The 23,325-nt window shown below is 39.4% G+C and overlaps 1 protein-coding gene across 3 annotated transcripts in view; it reads left to right on the top strand.

Annotated features, from left to right (window-relative positions):
• ACYP2 (acylphosphatase 2) overlaps positions 1-22,955 on the top strand; it is a 339,147-nt gene extending 316,192 nt beyond the window's left edge. For all 3 annotated transcript variants that reach the window (XM_055377895.2, XM_055377896.2, XM_004029235.5), the window contains one exon: positions 22,499-22,955. In XM_055377895.2, coding sequence (XP_055233870.1) covers positions 22,499-22,613 — 115 coding nt within the window. In that variant the 3' untranslated portion in view covers positions 22,614-22,955. The remainder of the gene's footprint in view (positions 1-22,498) is intronic.
• Positions 22,956-23,325: the final 370 nt, after the last annotated feature.

Here is a 23,325-nt window from a genome sequence, read left to right as displayed (position 1 = left end):
TGCGGAATTGTAATCATTTGCCTTTCCCACTAGAACATGAGTGCACTGGTGACAGGGACCATGCCATATTTGTCTTTGTATCCCAGATGCTTAGCACAGATTACAGAATAGGTATCTATTACCTGTTTGTTAAATGCTTTGGATTTGCTATCTTATCTTCTTCCATGCCCATTTTAAGATAAACTTCAACTACAGGGAAGATAAATGCAAGTTGTGGTTTGTAATTTTCATCATTCCTGACCAAGACCCACCACTGAGACCCAACAATAGGAGATATCCGGAGCCAAACACCATGATAGGAAAGATACAAATCTGTTTTTTTCATTGCACCTACTAAGGAATGGCCCAAAGCCTCCAAGGCAATCTTGACCTGCATCCCTGGCAAACAGATGAGAACCCGATGTAAGTCAGGGATAATAAGAATGAAGAAGAGAGAGATATGAAAGATTATTAAAATCAAGACGACATCATGGTTGATTGACTGTCCAGGGGGTGGTTGAAAGTCTGTGACTGCCAGATTCTGCCAAGTTTCAGAATGCAGGAGGAAGAGCACATTGGGTAAGGGAGGTGTGGGTGGGAAGGGGGCATGGAGGTAGAGGCAGATAGGTTACAAGCGGGGAGGTTCAGTAGTCAATGGTATATGAAGCTGCAGCTTTCATGATAAACATGGGTTCAGATGAAGTCATTCAGAGAGTAAATCAAGATTAAGAGAACACAAAATTAAGCCAGAGATCACCAAAAGGATTGAACAAAGTAAAAAGGAACTCCCACTTAGAAGGATCACCTAGAGACACAGGAAGGAAGCAAAAGGGTAGTGTCCCAAGAGAAAAGGAGAAATGTCAAGTAAGATGGCAAAACAATATATGCCTTTCATTTAGCAACTTAGTGGTCTGTGACAGCCTTCCTGAGAGCCGTTTTAGTGGAGGAGTTGTCTTGGAAGCCTGATTCAATGGGTTGAAGAGTAAGTGTGAACTTGGGAAGAGACATTGAGTATATTTTACTCTTGAGAAACTTAATTGATAGGAAGAAAGAGAAATGAGATGGTAACTGGAAGGTAGGTTTGTATTCCACTGAGTGGGTAGCATCATTGATCTGTGAATTCTTTGAAGAGAATCTACCAGGTGTCAGAATCATAGAGGTAAGGTATATAAAAGCCAGGTGGGAAATGAAACATCACCAAGAAGAAGAGGAATTTATCTCTATGAGGCTAGGTCTTTTCACTTATAAATGGAAATAATAATAGCTTCCTCAGAGAGAAGTTGGAGGTTTAAACGAAATAACATAATTTAAAACATTTTGAAAACAGCAAAGCACTATTCAAAACCAGATTATTCTATATATTATCAACTCCAGTTGATTACCTTGACTCAATATCTGATTAGTCTCAATCTTAGAGTCCAGTTATGATTAACTTTGTCATTGCAGCTCAGAAGTCAGGGATCAATTTCCTTCTCCTGACAGTGGGATATATTCTGATGCCTTGGATGCCAGATAATTCTTATTTACTTCAGTTGTCAAATTAAGTACCATGTTTAAAGCAAATCAGTGGTGCTGCCACAGTGCACAGGCATAGTCAATGGATGTTATAGGAGATACAGATGTCTCTGTCAGTAGGCTAAGGGGTGCAAGTTACTAGCCTACATGATGATACCCAGGACAGGTAAAGATGAGATGATGTTGGTGGCTAGACAAGATTTCAGTCGATTAAGACTTCCCATCTCCTTAGAATTATAGTAGCAAAGATATCATGTGGCAGAAATCACCAGAGCTAGACTCTGGTGAAACCCTTATGCTCAATTTTTTGTGATGTGGAAGTTCCTTCTAGGCTCTGGTATTACGAAGTAAAATTAAAAAGCCAAAATCAGAAGCTTACTCTTGTGAATCAGAGTGCTACAACTCCTGGTGAGAGAACTAGGAAGGAGATCTTGATTATGGGACCATTTTCTAAGGAGTTAAATACAGATTGTAGCAACATAGATCCTAGATTATGAAAAATGCTTTACTAAGTTTTGCTTTTTTTCCATTACACAAATTCAATTTGTTTGAACAAGATTATAAAAATATTAATTATACCCTATCAGCTAATTATTTTTTAAGAATGAATGAGTTATAACAGAAGCAAGCAACACAGTTAGCAAGCATCATTACTGTTTATTTTCATTTTTTCATGTATACACTTACTTATTTATATCCTATGTTCTTCCACAAAGGAGCCAAAGTGACTGTTGCTATTTATTTCATATGTTGTTATTCCTAATTCATTACCCAGAAGACACCAGTTCTCTTGGTAGTGAAATATATGTTAATTTAAGTATTTTTTTGCCTCAAACATCTCAAATAGTAAATTAAAATCTCTTATGAAATAACAGAAGAATATACAAGTTCTCCAAGTCCTTCAAAGAATAAAAATATTATTTACACTCCTGTATCTGTTAGGGTTAGAGATTGGGGACTTTAAATAAAATAACTAAAATAACAAATGACCACCAAATCCCACCGTCACGGACGATGGGAAACTAAAATCAGCTTTAACATTTTCAGACAATTTCCAACCTCTCATCCACTCCTCCTTTGTGTCCTCACCCTGCTCCACATTTTTCTTTGCTCTGCCCTGCTCTAAGCAGATGGCCCTTGTGGTCAAATGTCAAGATCCTAAAACTATTTCTGACCTGGAACAAAGTTCTGCCTGATCTGATCTTAGTTCAGGTCACATGTTTTTCTCCATCTATTCCTATGAATGTTTAAGAAAACTTATTCACTTCCTTATTAATAGAACAAAAACATTTGTTTTTGTTCTATTGCTTGCTCTTACATGGTTAGCCAACTACAATGAACCACTCACTCCTGGGGAAATCACTAGAAACAAAGATTTAATGGATAAAAACACCAGACTAGTGACAATTTTTTCTGATGGAAATTGTTTGGAAGTTTTTTTTTTTCTTAAATATGAAAGTAGAGCTGTGTGACTTATAATTAAATGCTGATTATCCTCTGTATGGACATATTCACAGGTAGCTGTGTGTATACTTGTATACGCACAGGAAAGGTGTGAAAGAATACACCTTCAAAGAGTGGCCATATCTAAGAGTGGGGCTGGGAGATGAGAAAGGAGAGCTTTCACTTCCTGCTTCCTGTATATCCTGTTTGAAGTTTTACAATGATCAAATATTATTGTTTTAATTAATAATGTGAAGAATGAAAATATTTCTAACATTCACAAATTAAAGATGATGGCATGGTTGATTTGAAATTTTTTATACTTTGCACAGTGGTGTTTTCAATTCAGTGATTTATGACACATTTTGGGCTTTATCCTACTGCACGAATGATTGAAAATAAAAAGATGAAACTTACCCTAATTATCATACATATACAATTCCTGTTACATATGAATATCTTGCCTCAAGATTTTTATTAAAGAGTTCTAATTTAGTCCTATCTCTGTGACTAGGATTATAACCTTTTAATATTGTTACCAAGATCTTATACAAATCACTCATTGAACAAGCGATTCATTGAACACCTTGTCAACCCCTGGGCTGAGCATTGAGGGCAGAGATGGGTAGACGTGAGCCCCTTCAGTTGTATGAGCTAGCTTTCATTGCATGCTTTCCATGCCCCAGGACTCTGTGTAGTGCTTTACATATATTAACTCCTTTCATCTTCACAATACTCCTGTAAGGTATAAATATTATTAAACCCATTTGACTCAGATGAAGACCCTGAGACAGATTTAGAATCCCAGAGGTCTAGCTCTGACTCAAAAGCCCATGGTTTTAAACCGTGACTTCGTAGTGCCTTCTGGATCATAAAGTAGACGTAATATAGTAGGAGTTTTACAAGTAAATATTTAAGTATATTTTAACATTTGTAATTATTTAACAATTGGAACAACTTGAATTTCCAACAATAGGAAGTTGATTAAATACAACAGAGTCTACCCATACAATGGAAGACTTAAGAAGCATTTGAAATGATGATGTAGAATGTAGATACTGATCTATTAACATTAAAAAACTATCTTTGGCCTGGTGCACTGGCTCACGCCTGTAATCCCAGCACTTTGGGAGGCCAAGGCGAGTGGATCACCTGAAGTCAGGAGTTCAAGACCAGCCAGGCCAACATGGAGAAACCCCATCTCTACTAAAAATACAAATATTAGCTGGGCATCGTGGCACCTGTAATCCCAGCTACTCTGGAGGCTGAGGCAGGAGAATCGCTTGAACCCAGGAGGCGGAGGTTTCAGTGAGCTGAGATCGTGCCACTGCACTCCAGCCTTAGCGACAACTATCTTTATATTAAGTGGAAAAGATTATAACAGTTCATATAATATGATTTAAACTTTGTTAAAAAAAAAATCATATAATTAAAAGCCAAAGCCAGACTCATAAAAAGCATCCACATGCTTGTAGGCCAAAGCAGGCTCCATAAACGATTCAGGTCAGAATACTGGGGGATGCATCACTGATCACTGCACTTTCTCCCATGGAGCCTGGACAAAGCTTCACTCGTCTCCTCAACATACAGCCCCAGGCATCCACTACCAGTCTATCTGAGGTGGCCCTCAAGAGAATCCTCTTTATCTTTTGAGCATTTGCTACCCTCAATTCCACTGCTAGAATCTATTCATCTAGTATTTCCTCTTGGTCTCATTCTTATCCCTTATTTCATTCTCCTGTGTGTCTCCATGTGACTCCTTTGTGTACACTTTTCTTGTGACTCAGTTTTACCCTGGATCCTGCTTTGCTACTTCTATTCTTGCTCTCTTTCACATCATCACCTTTTTTTTAATCCCATCATTCCCATAGGCACACAAATATGCTCTTGTATCTACAATTGTTTTTTAAAAGATGTCCTCTAGAGCTACATCATCTCCAGCCCTTTATAGCACATCTCCTTGATAAAGCTATGTTGACTGTTTCTTCTTTCTCACCCACCTATTTTTCTCTTCATTCCTTCCCAGCAGGCTTTGCTTTCTACCTCTCCATTGTAACCAGGATCAACTAGTGTCCTTGACTTTGAACTTGCCAAATCCAGTGATCAGTTCTTTGGCCTGTGTTACTTAAACATTCAGCAACCCATGAGACTGTTGAGACTCCCTTCTTGAAATACCTTCTTTGCTGAGCATCTTCGTTTCTTCAAGCTGCTGTAACAGAATACCATAGACTGGGTAATTTATAAACATAAATTTACTGCTCACAGGTCTGGAGGCTGGGAAGTTCAAGATCAAGGCACTAGCAGATTCAGCATCTGGTGACAGCCCTGCTCTGTTTCAAAGATTTTGCCTTCCAGCTGTGCCCTCATATGGTGGAAGGAGCTGACAAGCTCCCTTGGGCCCTCTTTTATAAGGGTACTGGAATCCTCATGAGCTAATCATCTCACAAAGGCCCTATCTCTTAATACCAACACATTAGAAATTAGGTTTCAACATACAAATTTTGAGAGGACACAAACATTCAGACCACAGCACTGAGTTTCTAGGATACCACAGTCTCCTGGCTTTCCTTCTGCCTCACTCGCTCCATCTTCTCAGCCTATTCTGTGGGATTCTCCTCTTGCTGACCACTTCTCTTCTGTTTCCATTTATTCCCAGGTATTGCCATCTAGCCCTGTGGCATTAAATATCATCTATAATCAGTTCCCAATTTATAATTCCAGTTTCAATCTCTCTCCTAAATTCTGTTGTTAACATAGGTGTCTAAAAATCATCTCATGCTTACTGTGTCCAAAACAGAACACTCAATTTCCACCCTGTGGCTAAGACTGCTAGCTGTCCTCCAGTAATCATCCTCTCCTTCTATTGTAATACATGTGTTTTTACTGGGCACACAGCCACTCAGAATAAAGCCTACATTGACAACATTTCAGTCTCTTTTGTAGCTGAGTTCTGGCCAATGAGATGTAATCAGAAGTATGGTGTGGCGGCTGCTAGAAAACCTTTTTAACATACTGCAAACATATATCATTTTCCTCCTCTTTGCCTTCTTCTATCCTGCTGTCTGGAACACAGATGTGATGGTTGGAACTTTAGCATCCATCTTGGGTGATGAGAATGGAGGACAACATCCTAGAAATCATGGAGTGGTGAGTTGGAAAGGTCTATGAAGGTATGGAGTTGTCATACCTGTCCTGGACTGCCCACCTTCAGGCTTCCTTTATATGATAAAGGAATACAGATGCTTCTTGACTTATGATAGGGTTATGTACCAATAAACCCATTGTAAGTTGAAAATACTCTAAGTGAGAAATGCATTTAATACACCTGACCTACTGAACACCATAGCTTAGCCTAGCCTACCTTAAATGTGCTCAGGGCCAGGCGCAGTGGCCTGCACCTATAATCCCAGCATTTTGGGAGGCCAAGATGGAAGGATTTCTTGAGCCCAGGCATTCAAGACCAACCCTACAGCTGGGCTAAACTATTTGGCAATGCAGTACACTGTAGAGTATCCATTGTTTACCCTCGTGATCTGGGAGCTGTGGTTTGCTGCTGTTGCCCAACATTGTGAGAGAATATCAATGCATATTGCTAGCCTGGAAAAATATCAAAATTCAACATTCGAAGTAAGATTTCTACTAAATGTTTATCATGTTAGCACCACCAGAAAGTCTAAAAAATGTGAGTTGAACCATTACAGAGAGTCCCCCATCAGGGACTCTCTGTAAACTACCTTCTTCAAGCCACTATTACTGTGCTTCAAAGCTGAATCTAACCCTAACTAATAGTCATCTATGTCCATCAGAGAACAATCCTCCTTTCACATACCAGGCAACTGAAAATATAAAATTGGTAGAAAAGATGATCTGTTTTTACACTACTTTGCTCAACAGATAACTTTTCTAGAATATAATTGTACTGATTAAGGATTTATACTTCCATTTTCTCAGGTTTTAAATGAATTCTAATAAAAATCTTTATGCTGTTTAGATTATACTCCTCTCTAAATGGATTTGTCCTCATCTGACATTTTGTGCTGGTTTGAAAACTTTCAAAGACAGGCCTAAAACGAAATACAGCCTTCTCAATACATAAAATCATATTCAAATGTGAGTTTTCTCAGGCTATAATATCTAGAATTTTTTAACTTTGAAATGCAATGTTTATTCAATATATGGTAAAAAGCTCTGTAACTATTTGTGAATGAATGACTTAGTAAATAGTTTACTATCACATAATTATTTAACTATATAAAATTACCCTGGTGATTTAAAAACATGTTCCCAAATTTTTTGATACTCTTTTCACTAAAGGTGAGTCCATTTGTGCTGCTATAACAAAATATCTTAGACTGGGTAATGTATACAGAAACTTATTTCCCACAGTTCTGGAGGCTTGGATGTCCAAGATCAAAGTGCTGGCAAGTTCAGTGTCTGATAATGGCCTGATCTCTTCTTCCAAGGTGGCACCTTGAACACTGTTTCCTCCGGAGGGGGCTAACTCTATGTCCTCATAGCAGAAGAGGTGGAAGAAATGGAAGGAACAGACTTACCCCTTCAAGCCCTTTTTATAAGTGGCTAATCCCATGCATAAGGGCCCCCCCTCATGACCTAATCACCTCCTAAATGCCTTACTTCTTAATACTATCACACTGGCAATTAAATTTTAACATATGAAATTTGGGGGATACATTCAGACCACAGTAGGTGGGATCTAATTTCCTTCCCCTTGAACATGGGCCAGCCTTAGTGACTGACTTCAAACGCATAGAATGTGTTAGAGGTGACACTGAGTGTCTTCCAAGACTAGGTTAGAGCAGGCAGTACAGTTTCTGCCTGGCTCTACTGGACATGCCTTTGGATCCCTGTGACAACACACACATAAAATGTCTGGCTACTTTGAAGCCGCCATGCTGAAGAGGTCATGTAGGGATAGAGGGAGACGACTGAGGAACCAGAGCTGTTGCAGAACCGAGCTGACTGAGTTTTCCCAGCATCACCTGCCAGACTTGTAAGTGATTCCAGTTATTCCAGTCCTCAGCCTCAGAGCTGCTCTTGGCAAGTACAGCAGAGATGAGCTTTCCCTGTTGAGCCCTGACCAAATTGCAGACTTGTAAGCAGGCTAAACAGTGTTTGTTATTTCTAGGTGTGAGGGTAGTTTGAACAGCACCCACAGTATTGGGAACATTCCCTCATCAGCACGTTGACTCCCTATGCTGCTTGCTTGATTGTCTTGGAGAACATAATGACCCTTTCAGTCATTCCCTTTGGGTTAATTCCCTCTGTGGAAAAGGGGTATTCTTGCACTTGCCTGCCACTCCTGTAGCCACAATTTAGAGAGGGCTTTGTTCCCTTCACCTTTCCTCTATCCAGGGAAAATATCAGACCTGTTGCCTTCCAAAATGGAAACAAAATCACCTGTTTCAAAGCAAGCTGCCTTAAGATGTGGTCTGTAAAGATACTACAATTAAGTGATAGGCTTTCCCTTCTCTTTACCCTAGAAACAGAAACAGACTGTGTTTCAGCATAATGCAGGTGACCAAGGCATATCCTCCATACAGGAACAGAGCAACTAAAAAGAAAACTATAGCCTCATTAACTTGTCTGAGGTAGTGATTTGTTAAGTGAAAAGCAGTGGGTGGTGTAGTTTTTAAAAAGGTGGGCCATATTACCATTTCTTCAGTGCTTCCTGGGGAAAAGGATACTATCATTATATATATTCTCTAGGCCAGGTTTCACCTAGGCTAGAGAAAGAACAATCTAATGTAATTCTGTCTCATTAGTGCATTAGTGCATTTCCCTCAAAAGGAAAATTATTTTATAAATGGCTGATATACTTGCCTACTATAAATGATGCATGGTATTCTAGTTTATAAATTGACCTCCTAGGAAATCAGGTGTTTGTTCCCCTAAACTTGATCATTCCACAGAGAGCTTTTAGGATCAATTCCTTGACCAGAGAAGAGCTTTGGCAACTCCACCGATGTAACAGTGCCTTGTAAGATCCCACAAAAAGCTGCTAACTAGTTTTTTTCTTTCTGTGATGTACATTTAGCTGTAGCAGGAAATAGTGTGTAATTAGAAGAGGCTCCCAAAGGTTGAGGCCTTATCTGGATGATTGCGAAGTCCAAACTGCATTCTGAGAGCCCCCATCTTCAGGGTTAACCACATGTAGTATGCTCAATACAGCCGGTGTCTAATACACAGCCAAACAGTCGTCTTTCCATTAAAATGTGATTTTTGCTTCTGCTTTTCCATCTAGCACATCTGTTCTTCTAGCGGTTCTTGTGTCGTTAGCCGCCTTTCCATCCCACCTTCGCGCTATTCTTTTAATTCAATTGTGCGCAAATTGCATCAGGCTGTCAGGGCGTCGCTTTATGAATTTCCCTTTGAGGACTTGTACATTCCTCTCTGCACAGAGGTCGGAGCCGGTGGGTGCCCGGCTGCCGCCGCCCCGCGATCAATGCCACCTGAAGCTTCCCCGGGCGAGGCCGTGGCTGCCTGGCTTGGTCCCGGAGTCCACGGCCACAGAGACTGGTGCCTTGAAGACATGGTTTTTATAACCATAGAACGTTGCATGCCTTACTTTAATGGAAAAGGTATCTAACAAAGTCGGCCGTAAAGCAAAACTCCTTAAATAAATCTGTTCCCCCACCCCTACCATTTCCATTATAAAATCAAACAAACAGTATCAGCAAGCGGGGAAAATACAGAGCTTTTTATGTTTGCGCCTCACTTTGTTCCCAGCAGGATTTAAAGTGATTTGTAAGCGTATGTAAAACAAGAGCATGTACATTTAAAAGTGAAAAGGGATTAAAAACAAGGGTGGGGACATAAAATAGAGCCAGGACAAGGCTTAAGTGATGCCTAAAATAACAACCTCTGCTATGAGTGGGCCACAATTTGGCACTACATTATCTAGTAGTTCTCTATTGGCTAATGGCATCCCCCAACCCCAACTCAATTTGTTTATGAGCATTTTTGGTGGGAGATGGGGAGAGATCAGGGTGAGGGTGAAAACGCAGGCGTGTCTGGCCAACTCATTTTTCATTTGGCTTCGTGTAGGAGTCGATTTTAACATAACTGGAAGAGAGAACATCCTGGACTGTGCATCCTTAAAGCAATCTTCCTCAAATATTGCTCTTCTGAGACAAAGGCGCTCGTAAATATTGGAAGGCATTGAATTCAAAATCTAGGCAGGCTTGCCTTGCCAAGAACAGAACCGTAATGATGTATACAGCTGCTCTCTCTCCTCTCCTTCACAGGCAGACAGCTAGAAAGATGATCTATTCTTGCTGTCTTGGATTCTTCACTTCCCCCTCACTCTAAAACCATGCAAATCTAGCTTCCACCCCCACCACTTCACTGAAGCTGAGCTTGCTGAGGTCCCCAAAGCACTTTTCAGTTATTTTACTTGGGTCCTGACAGCATTTGGATACTGACTGCTCCCTTCTTAAAATACCTTGTGCCTTGGGTTTTCCTAACAGCACACGTTGGTGGCTATCATCTCCCTCTTCTCTGGTCATGCCTTCTACATGTCCTCTGTTGCCTTCTTCCGCACCTGACCCTTCAGTGTTGGTTGGGATGCTGTTCTAGTGCTGAGAACCCTGTATCAGAAAGGGTCCACAGAAGTGTGGCCACCATACAGACCGGCAAAAAAATCTAATTCCTCTGAATCCCAGAGTGAAGAATTTCATGAAGCTCTTGTTAACTGAATAATGGCCGCAGTAGACGTGGTATATTGGCTTGGTCGACCTCTATTCCAAACTCCTTCTGGGGTCTTTCACGTACTGCAGACACTGGAGAGCTAGGAGCTACATTTCCTGACTGCCTTGCACCAAGGGTTTCAAATGCGATTTAGTCATTATTAATCAGAGGTATTCCTGTGAAATTTGAATTTGGAACTGAGTTCAATGGAGAAAGAGGCAGCAGTGCCTGAGGCATCCATTTAGCTGGTGTGAAGATCTAGCCCATGTGGCTCTGGGGCCAACAATTCTGGTGGTGCCTTCCTGATACCTGGACTGATAGTTAGGGTAGTATATTCATAAATACAGTATTTTTCCTGGCGGTCGGATTCCCCTAATAGGCCTATCAGGAAAAATTGTCCAAGGCTTGAAATTGGGTCATAGAGATCGGGAGTGTCTTTCAGGAAAATTCTGGTATGGTCTGGTAGAAACTTTAGGAATTTTCTAATTCTATAGGGGTATGCACTGGTGACTTCCTATTAACTACACTATTTTACAACTCTGTAAGGTAGAAATTTATTTGCAGCAAACTATAGAAATCCAGATAGTTTTGTTTTTTACTTTTTAATTTTATTTGAGTGTAGCAGAAACAGGATCTCATTCTGTTGTCCAGGCTGGTCTCAAACTCCTGAGCTCAAGCAATCCTCCTGCCTCGGACTCCCAAAGTGCTGGAATTACCAACATGACCAGCCACAAATAATTCTTATCCATAGCAAAACAAATCTTTTTTTTTGGTAGATATAAAATTGATTTTTGCCCTGAAGAAAAGATAATTCCAAACATTATTTTTTATTACCCTAAAGCTACATTGTCTAATATGAAAGCTACTAGCTATGTAGTTATTGAACTCTTATAATGTGGCAAGTTTGAATTGAGATGTCTTATAGGTATAAAATATACACCAGATTTCAAAGACTCGATATGAAAAAGTATGTAAAAAGATCTCATTGATTTTATTATATTGATTACATCTTGAAATAATTATATCTTGGATAGAGTGGGTTAAATAAGATATTATTAAAATTAATTTTAACTATTTTTACTTCTTAAAATGTGACTCTTAGAAAATTTAAATTATAGATGAGGCTTGCATTACGGTTCTGTCAGACAGTGCTGTCCTGTAGAATTTTAGCCAGTTTTGCATCTATTAACCAGTTGATTGAAACATTTCTGATTGTGTGTGTATATATGTATACACACACACACACACACACACGTGTATGTATCTCTGAATTCTCCTTTGAACTGGACTTAACATCTTACAGATTCCCTCATTAATTAGTGTATTAAATAAAATATTTGTGACATGTCATTTTATACTTGCATAAGAATCACAGTTCTAACATTTATACTTTAGCAGTCAATTCTGCAGAGTTGCTCCAACAGGCCCAATCTCGATTTGTTATTCCAGTTCTTACAATTATTTTGTAAGTACCTAGTTCCCTGTATTAAATTCCATCCTAAAATGGCTATGGTGGTTTTAGTTACCTGCTACTGCACCCTGACTATACCCTGACATTAGCTTAAAATTGAACATTTACTATTTTCCAGATACTGTGTTAAATACTTTACAGATTATTTTATTTAATCGTCACAGCAACTCTGTGAGGGAGGCAGTATACTCCTCATTTTACAGATGACGCACTGAGAGTTTAAGAAACTTCTCCAAGACAGCCAGGAAGTAGTAGCTGGACTCACACCTAAGCATACTGACTCTAAAGTCTACTTCCATCCATTACCACTGTGCCAGCACCTATTCTGTTCCACCAAATAAAACAGAAAGAAGGGCATATCTGTCACTGTGTTGACCTAGAAGCTGCGGTGCGTCAGGGAAGTTACAGGTTATAGTCATCCCCTCACTTGTTCTGCCTTCTCTACTCCTAGGACCTTTGATTCAATTAGCTGGTTCTCAGAATCCTGGGCATAGCTCAAGCCTGAGTGGCTCTTCCAGACTCTCACCCAACTGAGGAGGTTGAATGATGCGCCATTTTCCACTGCAAGCTGAGAAGCACCTCTGCCAAGACCAAGAGGTCTCACTGGTGGAGATGCACTGGAAGTATGTGACTCTGAGGGTCACAGAGCTTGCTCAACAGGCTGTCTACCATCTTTGGCAAAGGCAGGAAACAATTACACTGTAATAATAGTTATTAATGGCCAGATGTTGCACTAAGTGATTTACATACATTCTCTCTAATCCTTTCAATAGCTCAGTGGGGTGAGTAGCAGTATCATCCCTTTTAAAATGAGGAATCTAGGTCTTAGGTTAATTATGGATGCTCTAGGATTTCCTGGATAATCACTGAACTCACTAATCAAGGGCTACATATCTGACAAATATTTCAGACATTAAAACATTTGATAATAAAGGAGTCTATGGTATTATTTGTCCACATGTAACTGAATAAGGAAACTTGTTAAAGAAAGGAGAATGGCAAAAATTTTATATATTATCCTTCCATTATTAATGCTAGTTTAAAAGCTTGAAATTGACAGGCAACTCAGTATTTTCCAACATGCATCACATTAGCTTTTAATTCATTATCTGTCTTTATTTTTTACTGTCTCCTTTCTTGCTATGGTCTTCATTTTATACTGGCGCTGAAGAGACATCTGAAAGGATTATGCCACCCCACTTTAGTCCAAGGAAATAGAACTACTATGAATTATTGATAGTGTTAGCTTTCTAGTGCTTTAATTTCACCTCTGTTTCAGACAAGGATATTAGTTAAATGGAATTTTTTATATCACCCCAGGAGCTTACTACACAGGAAATACTAACTGACTTGAATTACAGAAAAGACACTCCTATGTTGATTTCCATTTCTACATAGGATGGATTCTTCATACATTCCACTCCCCTATATATATATATATATATATTTTTTTTTTTTTTTTTTTGAGACGGAGTCTCGCTCTGTCGCCCAGGCTGGAGTGCAGTGGCGCGATCTCGACTCACTGCAACCTCCGCCTCCCGGGTTCAAGCAATTCTCGTACCTCAGCCTCCCACGTAGCTGGAATTACAGGCACCCACCCCCATGCCTGGCTAATTTTTGTATTTTTAGTAGAGACAGAGTTTCACCATGTTAGCCAGGATGGTCTCGCATTCCTGGCCTCAAGTGATCTGCCCACTTCCACTTCCCAAAGTGCTCGAATTACAGCATGAGCCACAGCACCCAGCCTGATCCTGCCACCTTCTTAGAATTTGCATTCTGTTGTGGAGGAGGCATATAATAAACACATAGACAATTACATAAACATAGCAATTACAGAATGTGATCGTTGACATCACGCATGCAACAGAGTAGGGGTGGGGCCCTTTTAACATAGGGGCAGTCAAAGAGGAGGCTCTAGAACAGCAGAAAGCTAAGTGCATTTTAGAAGGCCACAGCTGGCCCCTCTGCTGGCTTCCAAAGCAATAAATGCATGGTGCTTACTGTATTTGATGGCTAAATACATGCCATCTGTACTCAAGAATTAGAATGCTGTGGAAACTCTGAGGGGACCAATAGTTGGTGACTTCTTGTATAGGAACAAAAAATATGGCACAGTTAATTTATTACACAAATAGATTTTTCCTTAGTTATTTAACATTTATCAGCACTGTGTTTTATTTATTTCTTAATGCAAAGGTGGCCTGAGGGATAATTAAAAGTAATATGCCCAAGATCATTGTCCTTTTCCATTCCATAAAAAAATTGTCTCCACCACTGTTTATGATCCTCATCAAACATATAAAAAATGCATTCATAATGAAATCTCCTCTTATATTGTTACTTTATAACTGTTAAAGGCAACATGATTTTTGTAAAGGATAAAATAGACTACAAAAATTAGTTTCATTTTCAAAACCTCTACATGAGCATGTAAAATATATTAGAGTGAAGAGGGACACATGGTTATCAAATAACCTGACTTCTATCAACAGAAGTTTCCAGTTTACATTATTATTCTTTCATTTTTACTAGATGAACCTTCTTTTTTGTTTTTAAAAGCTTATCAGTGGATCACCCTTCTTAAATAGAAATACCTGAAAGATATATGCACACAAAACTGATTCAGATTTACCTCAGAAATACTAGACTTCAATGGGACATTCAAGCAAATATAATTCATCCATCTACCCATGCATCCATTCACTATTTATTGAGTAAACTAAACTAATAGGTAAAATATGCTGGAACCAGAGCAGTGTATTGTGGTTGTGTTGGCTCCTTGGGTGGGTGAACACTGTTCCTGTTTTATTTTTTCTTTCTTTGCACACTTACTGTAGAAATTTTCTGAAAGTCAAGTAGTCAAACTGACTGGATAGCCTAAGAAATTTGAAATTATCTGGCCGAGTGCAGTGGCTCACACCTGTAATCCTAACACTTTAGGATGCCAAGGTGGGAGGATCACTTGAGCCCAGGAGTTTAAGACCAGCCTGGGCAACATACTGAGACTCCATCTCCACACACAAAAAAATTTTTAATTAGCCAGGCATGGTGGCTCATTCCTGTAGTCCCAGATACTTGAGAGGCAGAGATGGGAGGATTGCTGAAGCTCCGGAGTTCGAGATTACAGTGCACTATTATTGTGCCACTGCATTCCAACCTGGGTGACAAAGTGAGACCCCCATCTCAACAACAAAAAATGAACAAACAAAAAAATTATCCAGTCCAGCCAATGTGATAAAATGGACTAACAGAATGAATTTGGGGAAAATAATTCAGGAAAAATACATGGAGTAGTTTACTGGCAACCCCAAGAAAAAGAGAAACTATTATACTACTAAAGGAGTTCAGTAAGGCATCTGATTACAATACAAGAAATCACTAGTTTTCCTGTATCTTGTTTAAAAACATAATGATTAAAAAGCATCTTGTTCAAAATAGCAAGAAAAATATGAGTATAAATTTATCAAGAAATATACAGGACCTGAATTAAACAAACTATAAAATTTTAGTGAGAAACTTAAAGACTTGAGCAAAACTGGAGAAGATTTTCACTCTTGAGGACAAGCTTAAATGTTAGAATGCCACTTTTCTCAAAATTATTTTTAGATTTAAAAGGGGATGTGAAAGGACTGGATGAAATTATGCTAAACTCTAATAGAATGTATGACACAAACAAGGACATTTAAAACTAGAAGAATAATGAGGTGGCAGTATAGGGACTAATGGACATTAAAATATATTCTAAAACTATAATAATTACAATAGTTTGGTACTGGTTTTATATTCTAAAGCCATAATAATTAGAATAGTTTGGTACTGGTTTAGGGATTAAGTAAATATATCAGTGGTGCCAAATAGAATGCCTATAAACAGACTCAGGCATATGCACAAATTTAGTGTAACAGTTACATTTGGAATCTGTAGAAAAGGATAAATTATTTAGTAAAAGAGGCAGGAGAAAATGTCTATTCAAAATTAAGACATCTTTTTCATATAAGGCAATCACATAATTCCAGATTTATGAAAGATTTAAATATAAAGGATAAAGCCATACTTTTATATGAAGATGGCATATTTTGAACGCATGCATTTGCCTCTGCTCCCTCCTCAACCCTACTTAAGTATCAGTAAAAATGATTTTTAAAAACCCTTAAAAACACCCACAAGGACAAATAATGGGAGATAAAGCTACAGCAATAAAACCTTGGAAACTAGAAAGCAGATGAGCGGGTGGTAATGCAAATTTGATTGTAAGCATTGCAGGCTACCAAAGCAGAGAAATGGTCCAGTTAACACAGTGGAAATCCCTCAAGGCTCAGGCTACTGGAAGTGGGCATGAAGGTGGGGCTAAAAATAAAAGCCCTGATTCCAAATCTGCTTACTAAGCAGTTGTGCCCCATATCACACGGGAGAGCAGCTGCCCTGCCTGCTCAGGCAGAAGCCAGAGTTCATTTGTTTTGAGACAGTCTTACTCACTCTGTCGCCTAGGCTGGAGTGCAGTGGTGTGATCTCGGCTCATTGCAACCTCTGCCTCCCAGGTTCAAGCGATTCTCTTGCCTCAGCCTCCTGAGTAGCTGGAATTAAAGGTGCACACCACCATGCCCAGCTAATTTTTGTATTTTTTGGCAGAGATGGGGTTTCACCATGTTGGCCAGGCTGGTCTTGAACTCCTGACCTCAACTGATCCACCCACCTCAGCCTCCCAAAGTGCTGGGATTACAGGTGTGAGCCACTGCACCCAGCCAGAGTTTCACTTTTATAGACACAGTTGAAAAAATGATGTAGTGCTGAAGACAGGGATTCAATGAAAGTTAATCCCTGGAATGTTGAGGCCTTAACCTTCTTCCCAGATTTTTAGAGCACACATAACCAGACTCATAGCTTCTAGGCAGGAAATAGGGTGTATCTTCCCTGGAGAATATGACCAGTCCAAGGGAAAAGATATCAAGATACCAACGTCAGAGGCTCCCAGATGCAATGGTCACCCTAGAAAACCTAAGACTGGCCGGGCGCGGTGGCTCATGCCTGTAATCCCAGCACTTTGGGAGGCCGAGGCGGGCGGATCACGAGGTCAGGAGTTTGAGACCGGCCTGACCAACACGGTGAAACCCTATCTCTACTAAAAATACAAAAATTAGCTGGGCATGGTGGCGCATGCCTGTGATCCCAGCTACTCAGGAGGCTGAGGTGGGAGAATTGCTTGAACTTGGGAGGCGGAGATTGCAGTGAGCCCAGATTGCGCCGTGGTACTCCAGCCTGGGCGACAGAGGGAGACTCTGTCTCAAAAAAAAAAAAAAAAAAAGAAAAGAAGAAAAAGAAAACCTAAGACCACAGCTCAGCAGTAGGGCAAAAGAGAAATCCATTGCAGATTGGTGGATGGGGAGGCTCACACTCCTTCACCCACTCCGGGAAACATCTGATTGAATTGTTAAATCTGCCCTCTGAAATGGATTGTTCCTGCTGAAAAAAACTCTGGCCCAGGCATTGATCCCAGGCCCCAGTGGTCTGGACCCTGCTTGCAGGACAGGCATCTGAAGAGCACACTGCATTGCAGGCAGGTGTGTTTGCAGGTCCCTGGCCATCTAGACTAACTTAAAGGGTCCTCAATGCTCTTTCACAATTCCTTTAACATTTGTCAACTCCTTTAGTGATTATTACACCTTTTCACTTTATTCAATCCTTCAACTCTTCCTCCAGCCCACTTATTCTCAGTAAATTACCTTACCTCCCTCACACTGAGAAAATGAAAGCTATCTCATGTGAATGCCTCTTCCTATCCAAATTGCTCTCCAATTTTTAAAATCCACTGTCTTCTCTTCCATACAGAGAAAATATGTCCTCTTTTCTATACCTAATGAGTCCACTCATCTCTTGATCCTGTTTCTTCTGACAGCTCTGGGCCTTGTTCCATCAATTACCGCTCCTTTGCTTGAATCTTCAATTCATTCCCTTTGCCTACTTATGAGAGTATGTGTAGTGGACACTGATCTACCACTCAGATTCCCTTTCAAGATTGAAGGATTCAGTCCCCCAGAAGCCAGGAGTGCTGCTGGAAGATGGCCCTTAGCCATCAGCCTTCTTCAGGAATTGCCTCAGCAGAAGAAAGTCACCTCACTGGAGTTCACGTATTCTTCCCTGGGCAGCTCTCCTCTAACAACTGGGTTAATGTGGGGAATATAAAGACCAGCCCTCTCACCTGGAGACAACTGTGAAGGGTCTTCCCAGTTTCAGAGCTCCTTAAGTCTTGGCTAAGGTCTTCATTGAGACTGCATCATTGCCCAGCTTCTCCCTTAGTCCAATCTTGTCTCCTTTCCTTTCCTCGCTTTCCACAAATTGTTAAACGTGACAGCACTCCCTAATTAACTTCCTGCATGCTAATCATCTCAGGGCCTGTATCCCAGGGTACCCTCCTTATGACAGTATGTTTGTAAGACAAGGACATTTAATAATTTGTTAGGTAGTACCAAGTTGCCCTTTCAAAAAGCTGTACAAATTTGCACTCCCATTACCAATGTAGAAAAGTGCCTCTTTTCCTACACCCTAATTGCCACTACTGGATATTATCAAGCTTTTAAATCTTGCCATTCCATAAGTGACAGATGGTGGCTTAGTCTTGCTTTATTTGTATTTTTAAAAATTATGAGTATGAGTGAGAATGTTTTTACACATTACTTACTGGCTATTTATATTCCTTTCCCTTTCATTTGCTTGTGTTATTTGCCCATTTTTCTATTGCACGGCCATACATATTGGTAATATACCATATGCCACATGTATATTAATTTTCAAGTACCGTTTGTATAGTAAGAAAGTTGCAAATAAGTTGTTTCAGTTTGCTGTTTGTTTGGCTTTAAGACTTTCTTCTGGCCATTCAAATGTTTTGCATTTTTTAAATTTGCTAACATTACCAACATTTTTCCTGTGCTTCTTGGTTTTCTGTCAGGCTTAAATTGCCATTTCCCATTCTAAGATTTGGGGAAAAAAACCAAAACACTAATGTCTTCCTTAAAACTTAGCTCAAATGTCATTGCTCTCACAAAGATGTCTCTGAGTACCTTGACCAGAGTTAACCCCCCAATTCCCTTCTCCCTTTATATAATATAAATCACATTGCCTATCATATTCTGCCTTAACATTATGGCCATTTTTATTATTTTCCAAACTCTTCTATTGGAATGTAAGTTACTGAGGAAAGGAATTCCATTTTAAATCTCTATGTATGCCCTCCAGTATCTAGAATGACTTGCATAAAGTCCTACTTAAATATTTACTGAATTGTAATAACTAGTACTGTTTGATTATGTGGCTCTGACACTAAGGGTGAGTGATTTTATATATATGTATACATACACACGTGTTTGTATATGTATACATATACACGTACATACATATATTTCACACACATTCTCATTAGACATAAATTTTGTGAAATTTTGTGACTATTTTTTTGCTTGGAGAACTCTTAGTTCTGCCATCTTTAGACCTCAGCCACACTTACCAAAGATTGACTGCAAAAACAGCACTTGAGAGTCAGGTCTCAGGGCCTGCCAGGTGACAGGTGACCAGAACACTCCTAGCTGAGGAGGCAGATCAGGCAGGGTGGTTCCTAGCAACAGGGGAAGCATATATGGAGCCATGACACAAAGTGGCCATCCTCCCCACAGGGTAAACAGAGCTCAGTCTCCCAACACCATGACCATCTGCCCCATCAGTGGCATAGATTCCTCCCAGGCCATACTTTTGGCTGGGGAAGAAGTCCCTGATGATGTTGAGGACAAGATACAGGCAGGTATCTCAACTAGGTCAATACATTGAGTTATCAACTCAGGTGGATTAGTCGTTGCCCAGTTCCTATGCCCAGTAGCCCTAGTCTCGGATTCCATGGTTTCAATTTCTCCCTTCTCATTCTCTTGAGCCCATTCAAATATGGCTTTCATGCCACCACAACTGCTCCTGCTCCTGCCAAAGTCACAGGTGACATCCACGTTGCTAAACACAATGGCCGGTTCTCATTTCTTACCTCACTGGCCCTGCCAGCAGCATTGGCCTGGTGGATCCCTCTCTACTTCCTGAGGGCTTGATTGGGCTCCCTGGGCACCAGTTTTTCCTCATACCTCACTGGATGCTTCCTTCTCTGCCTTTGCTGGTTCTTCCTCTGCTTCCTGAGCACTTCACATTGGAGAACCCCCAAAGTACAGTCATTGGACCTATCTTTTCTATCTAGATTCATTTTCTTGATGATCCCAGCCAATCTTGTAGCTTTCGATACTGTCCATCTGCTGACAAATCCCAAATTTTATTTCCTCTAACCAGACTCGTAGGTCCAACTGCCTACTCAACATCTCGCTTTGGATGTCTAACAGACATCTCAAATGCAACATTCCAAAACTGAGCCTCTGATCTTCCCCTTCCGCCAAAATCTGCTCCTCTCACAGTCTCTCCATTTCAGTAAATGACAACCCTATCCAACTAGTTACTCACACCAAAAACTCTGGTGTCATCCTTCACTCCTCTCCTTTTCTCACACCCACATTCAATCTGTCAGCAAATCTACTTTTACTATACCTTCAAAATATACTCAGAATCTGAATCCTCCTGACAACCACTCTGCTAACCACCCTGTGCAAGTTACTATCTCTTAAGTGTCTCTCTTTTCTCATCAATAACTGGGGGCAATAATAGCCTATGACTTACAGGGTTCTTGTGTGGAATAAAAGATAAGACATGTAAAGAACTTAGCATAGTGCTGAAAAAATTGTTAGTGCTTGGCCAGTCATGGTGGCTCACACCTGTCATCCAAGCACTTTGGGAGGCTGAGGAGGGAGGATTGCTTGAGGCCAGGAGACCAGCCTAGGCAACATGGTGAGATCTTGTCTCTACTAAAATTCAAAAAAATTAGCCAGTTGTGATGATGCATGCCTGTAGTCCCAGCTACCTGGGGTACTGAGGCTGGAGGATTATTTGAGCCCTGAAGGTCAAGGCTGCAGTGAGCCATGATCATGCCACTGCACTCCAGCCTGGGTGACAGAGCGAGACCCTGTCCGCACCCTCCCCCCTCCAAAAAAACAAGTTGTTAGTGCTTAATAAATTTTAGCTTTCATTATTATTTGTGGCGTCAGTTTTCTAGGAGGTTTCAAGAAGACGTGGCTAGTAAAGTTGAAGCTATCAGCTCCTTTTCATAAGAACTGAGTTTTTTCTTCAACACATGAAATTTTCATTTTAAAGGTTTTACCTAAATGAGCTAAAGAAAAAGAAGTCCAAACTAATCTCACCCAGTAAAACTGTCACAGATAAGATCCAAATAAAGGGTTAAAAAGCAAAATAGCAATTTGAATCATTGGAATTCTTCTCTATAAGAGTAATTTTCAGCTAACCTAGAAAATATTTTAAATCTCAAGTTATATAAGATTGTCACATATCATACTGCATAGCTGTCTACAGCCCTAGCTTCACAACCTGAAATAATTTGGGGATATGAGGAAACTTATAGGATGTTTCTACAACAGCAACTGAGGTAACAGCCATCATTTGTATAAAACAGCCTTGTTTTATAAACCCATAGTCCCAGCTAATTAGTAATAGGTAGAAAGATTCTGGAAAATCCTCAGTGTTATCTGAGATGTCAGCAATATACGATAGGCCTGAACTATATAGGAAATATCTTGGGTAAGTGCCCTAATGCATAAATTAGATATGTGAATATCACTAATAAGATAAACCATTGCACTAAATAAGAAGAAAAATATTTCAGAGCATTCAACTTGTCCTTTAATGCAATCACTTTGTTAATATATGTGGTAAGAAACAGTATTTGAATAGATAAAAGTAGATGAGCATTTTTTCTTAATATTTTTCGAAAATTATGTTTCTTCTTTATTCTTTAAGTATGGATTTCTTTCACTATATATATGTCTGTGTGTGTGTGTGTGTGTGTGTGTGTGTGTAGAGATATATGTATCTCTCTATATACACATAAATACATGAAACATCTACCACGTGCTGAGTAATGAAGAAACAATAGTGAATTGTTTTTATTACTAAGCTCCTTATAAAAATATTTTGATCATTTTGAGTATAACAGCTAGGTAACAGTGGCCTTGGAGTGTTTTAAGTTGGCGGGTGGGGGGGATAACCCTAATATAAAATCATCAGGAATTGACTGTGCTTAATTTATTAGATTTTCTTTCTCTGTATTTAATTATACATTATACTCTGTGGTATTCTTAGAGTGATATATACAATGTAAACAAATTTAAATATCACATATATGCAAAAAATTACTTAGTAAAGGTAAACTCCCATTAATACCTACTGTGGGCTCATTTTAGCTGATCCATGTATACTTTGTATGCTAATTTTATTTATTTATCTGTTTTTTTATAGGAAGTCCTGGCTGAGCAAGGTTGGAAGCCCTAGTTCTCGCATTGACCGCACAAACTTTTCTAATGAAAAAACCATCTCTAAGCTTGAATACTCTAATTTTAGTATTAGATACTAATAGAAGAGAAAAATTGTAACACACTGAACAATAGATACTGTATGTTCTTAAGACTATGTATACTAGAATAATAGTAGCAGAGTAGGGTGAAAAGGAACTATCTGTTCTGAAAGCTAAGCGACTGTACGTGTTACTAAAAATGTCTGACACTGAAATAATTTTACTCAACTATGTTTTCAACAAGCAAAAATATAGTATTCTAAGATTAAAATGTCATTACAAAATATTTAGTGTGAACATTTAATTTAAACTTGTCTCACGGAATCTTTAATTTCAATGAACATTACAGCATATATATGTTATTTGGCGAGACATCAAATAAAGTTAACCATTTAAAAATTATTTTCACATACTGTTGTCTGTGTTGAATTATAAAATCCTCTGAATAATTTGTTACTACAGTTATTTGTTATTAAACTCTTCAAAAAGAACCAGTGATTAGAAATAAATGTGATGATCAATATAATCATAAAATATTATCAACAAAGAGTTTTAAAATTCTGGTTAATGTGAACATTATTTGGTTGGAGCTACTTAATGCCTTCTATATTGTTGTGTGCAGTGAACATTCAGGCTGAATGATGGTAGCTAACAAGAACTCGCAATTTCAGTATAGCAAGCAGCAAGATTTTCAACCACCACCCACAACAGATGTCCTATTAACCAGAAAAGAAACCGAGAGTCTAAATGAATCCATACAATACTGTCCCCT

The sequence above is a fragment of the Gorilla gorilla genome, chromosome 12 (assembly GCF_029281585.2).
Source record: "Gorilla gorilla gorilla isolate KB3781 chromosome 12, NHGRI_mGorGor1-v2.1_pri, whole genome shotgun sequence".
Classification (NCBI taxonomy): Eukaryota; Metazoa; Chordata; class Mammalia; order Primates; family Hominidae; genus Gorilla; species Gorilla gorilla.
Note: the sequence above shows the minus strand (reverse complement) of the source record. Positions and strands in the feature narration are given on the sequence as shown.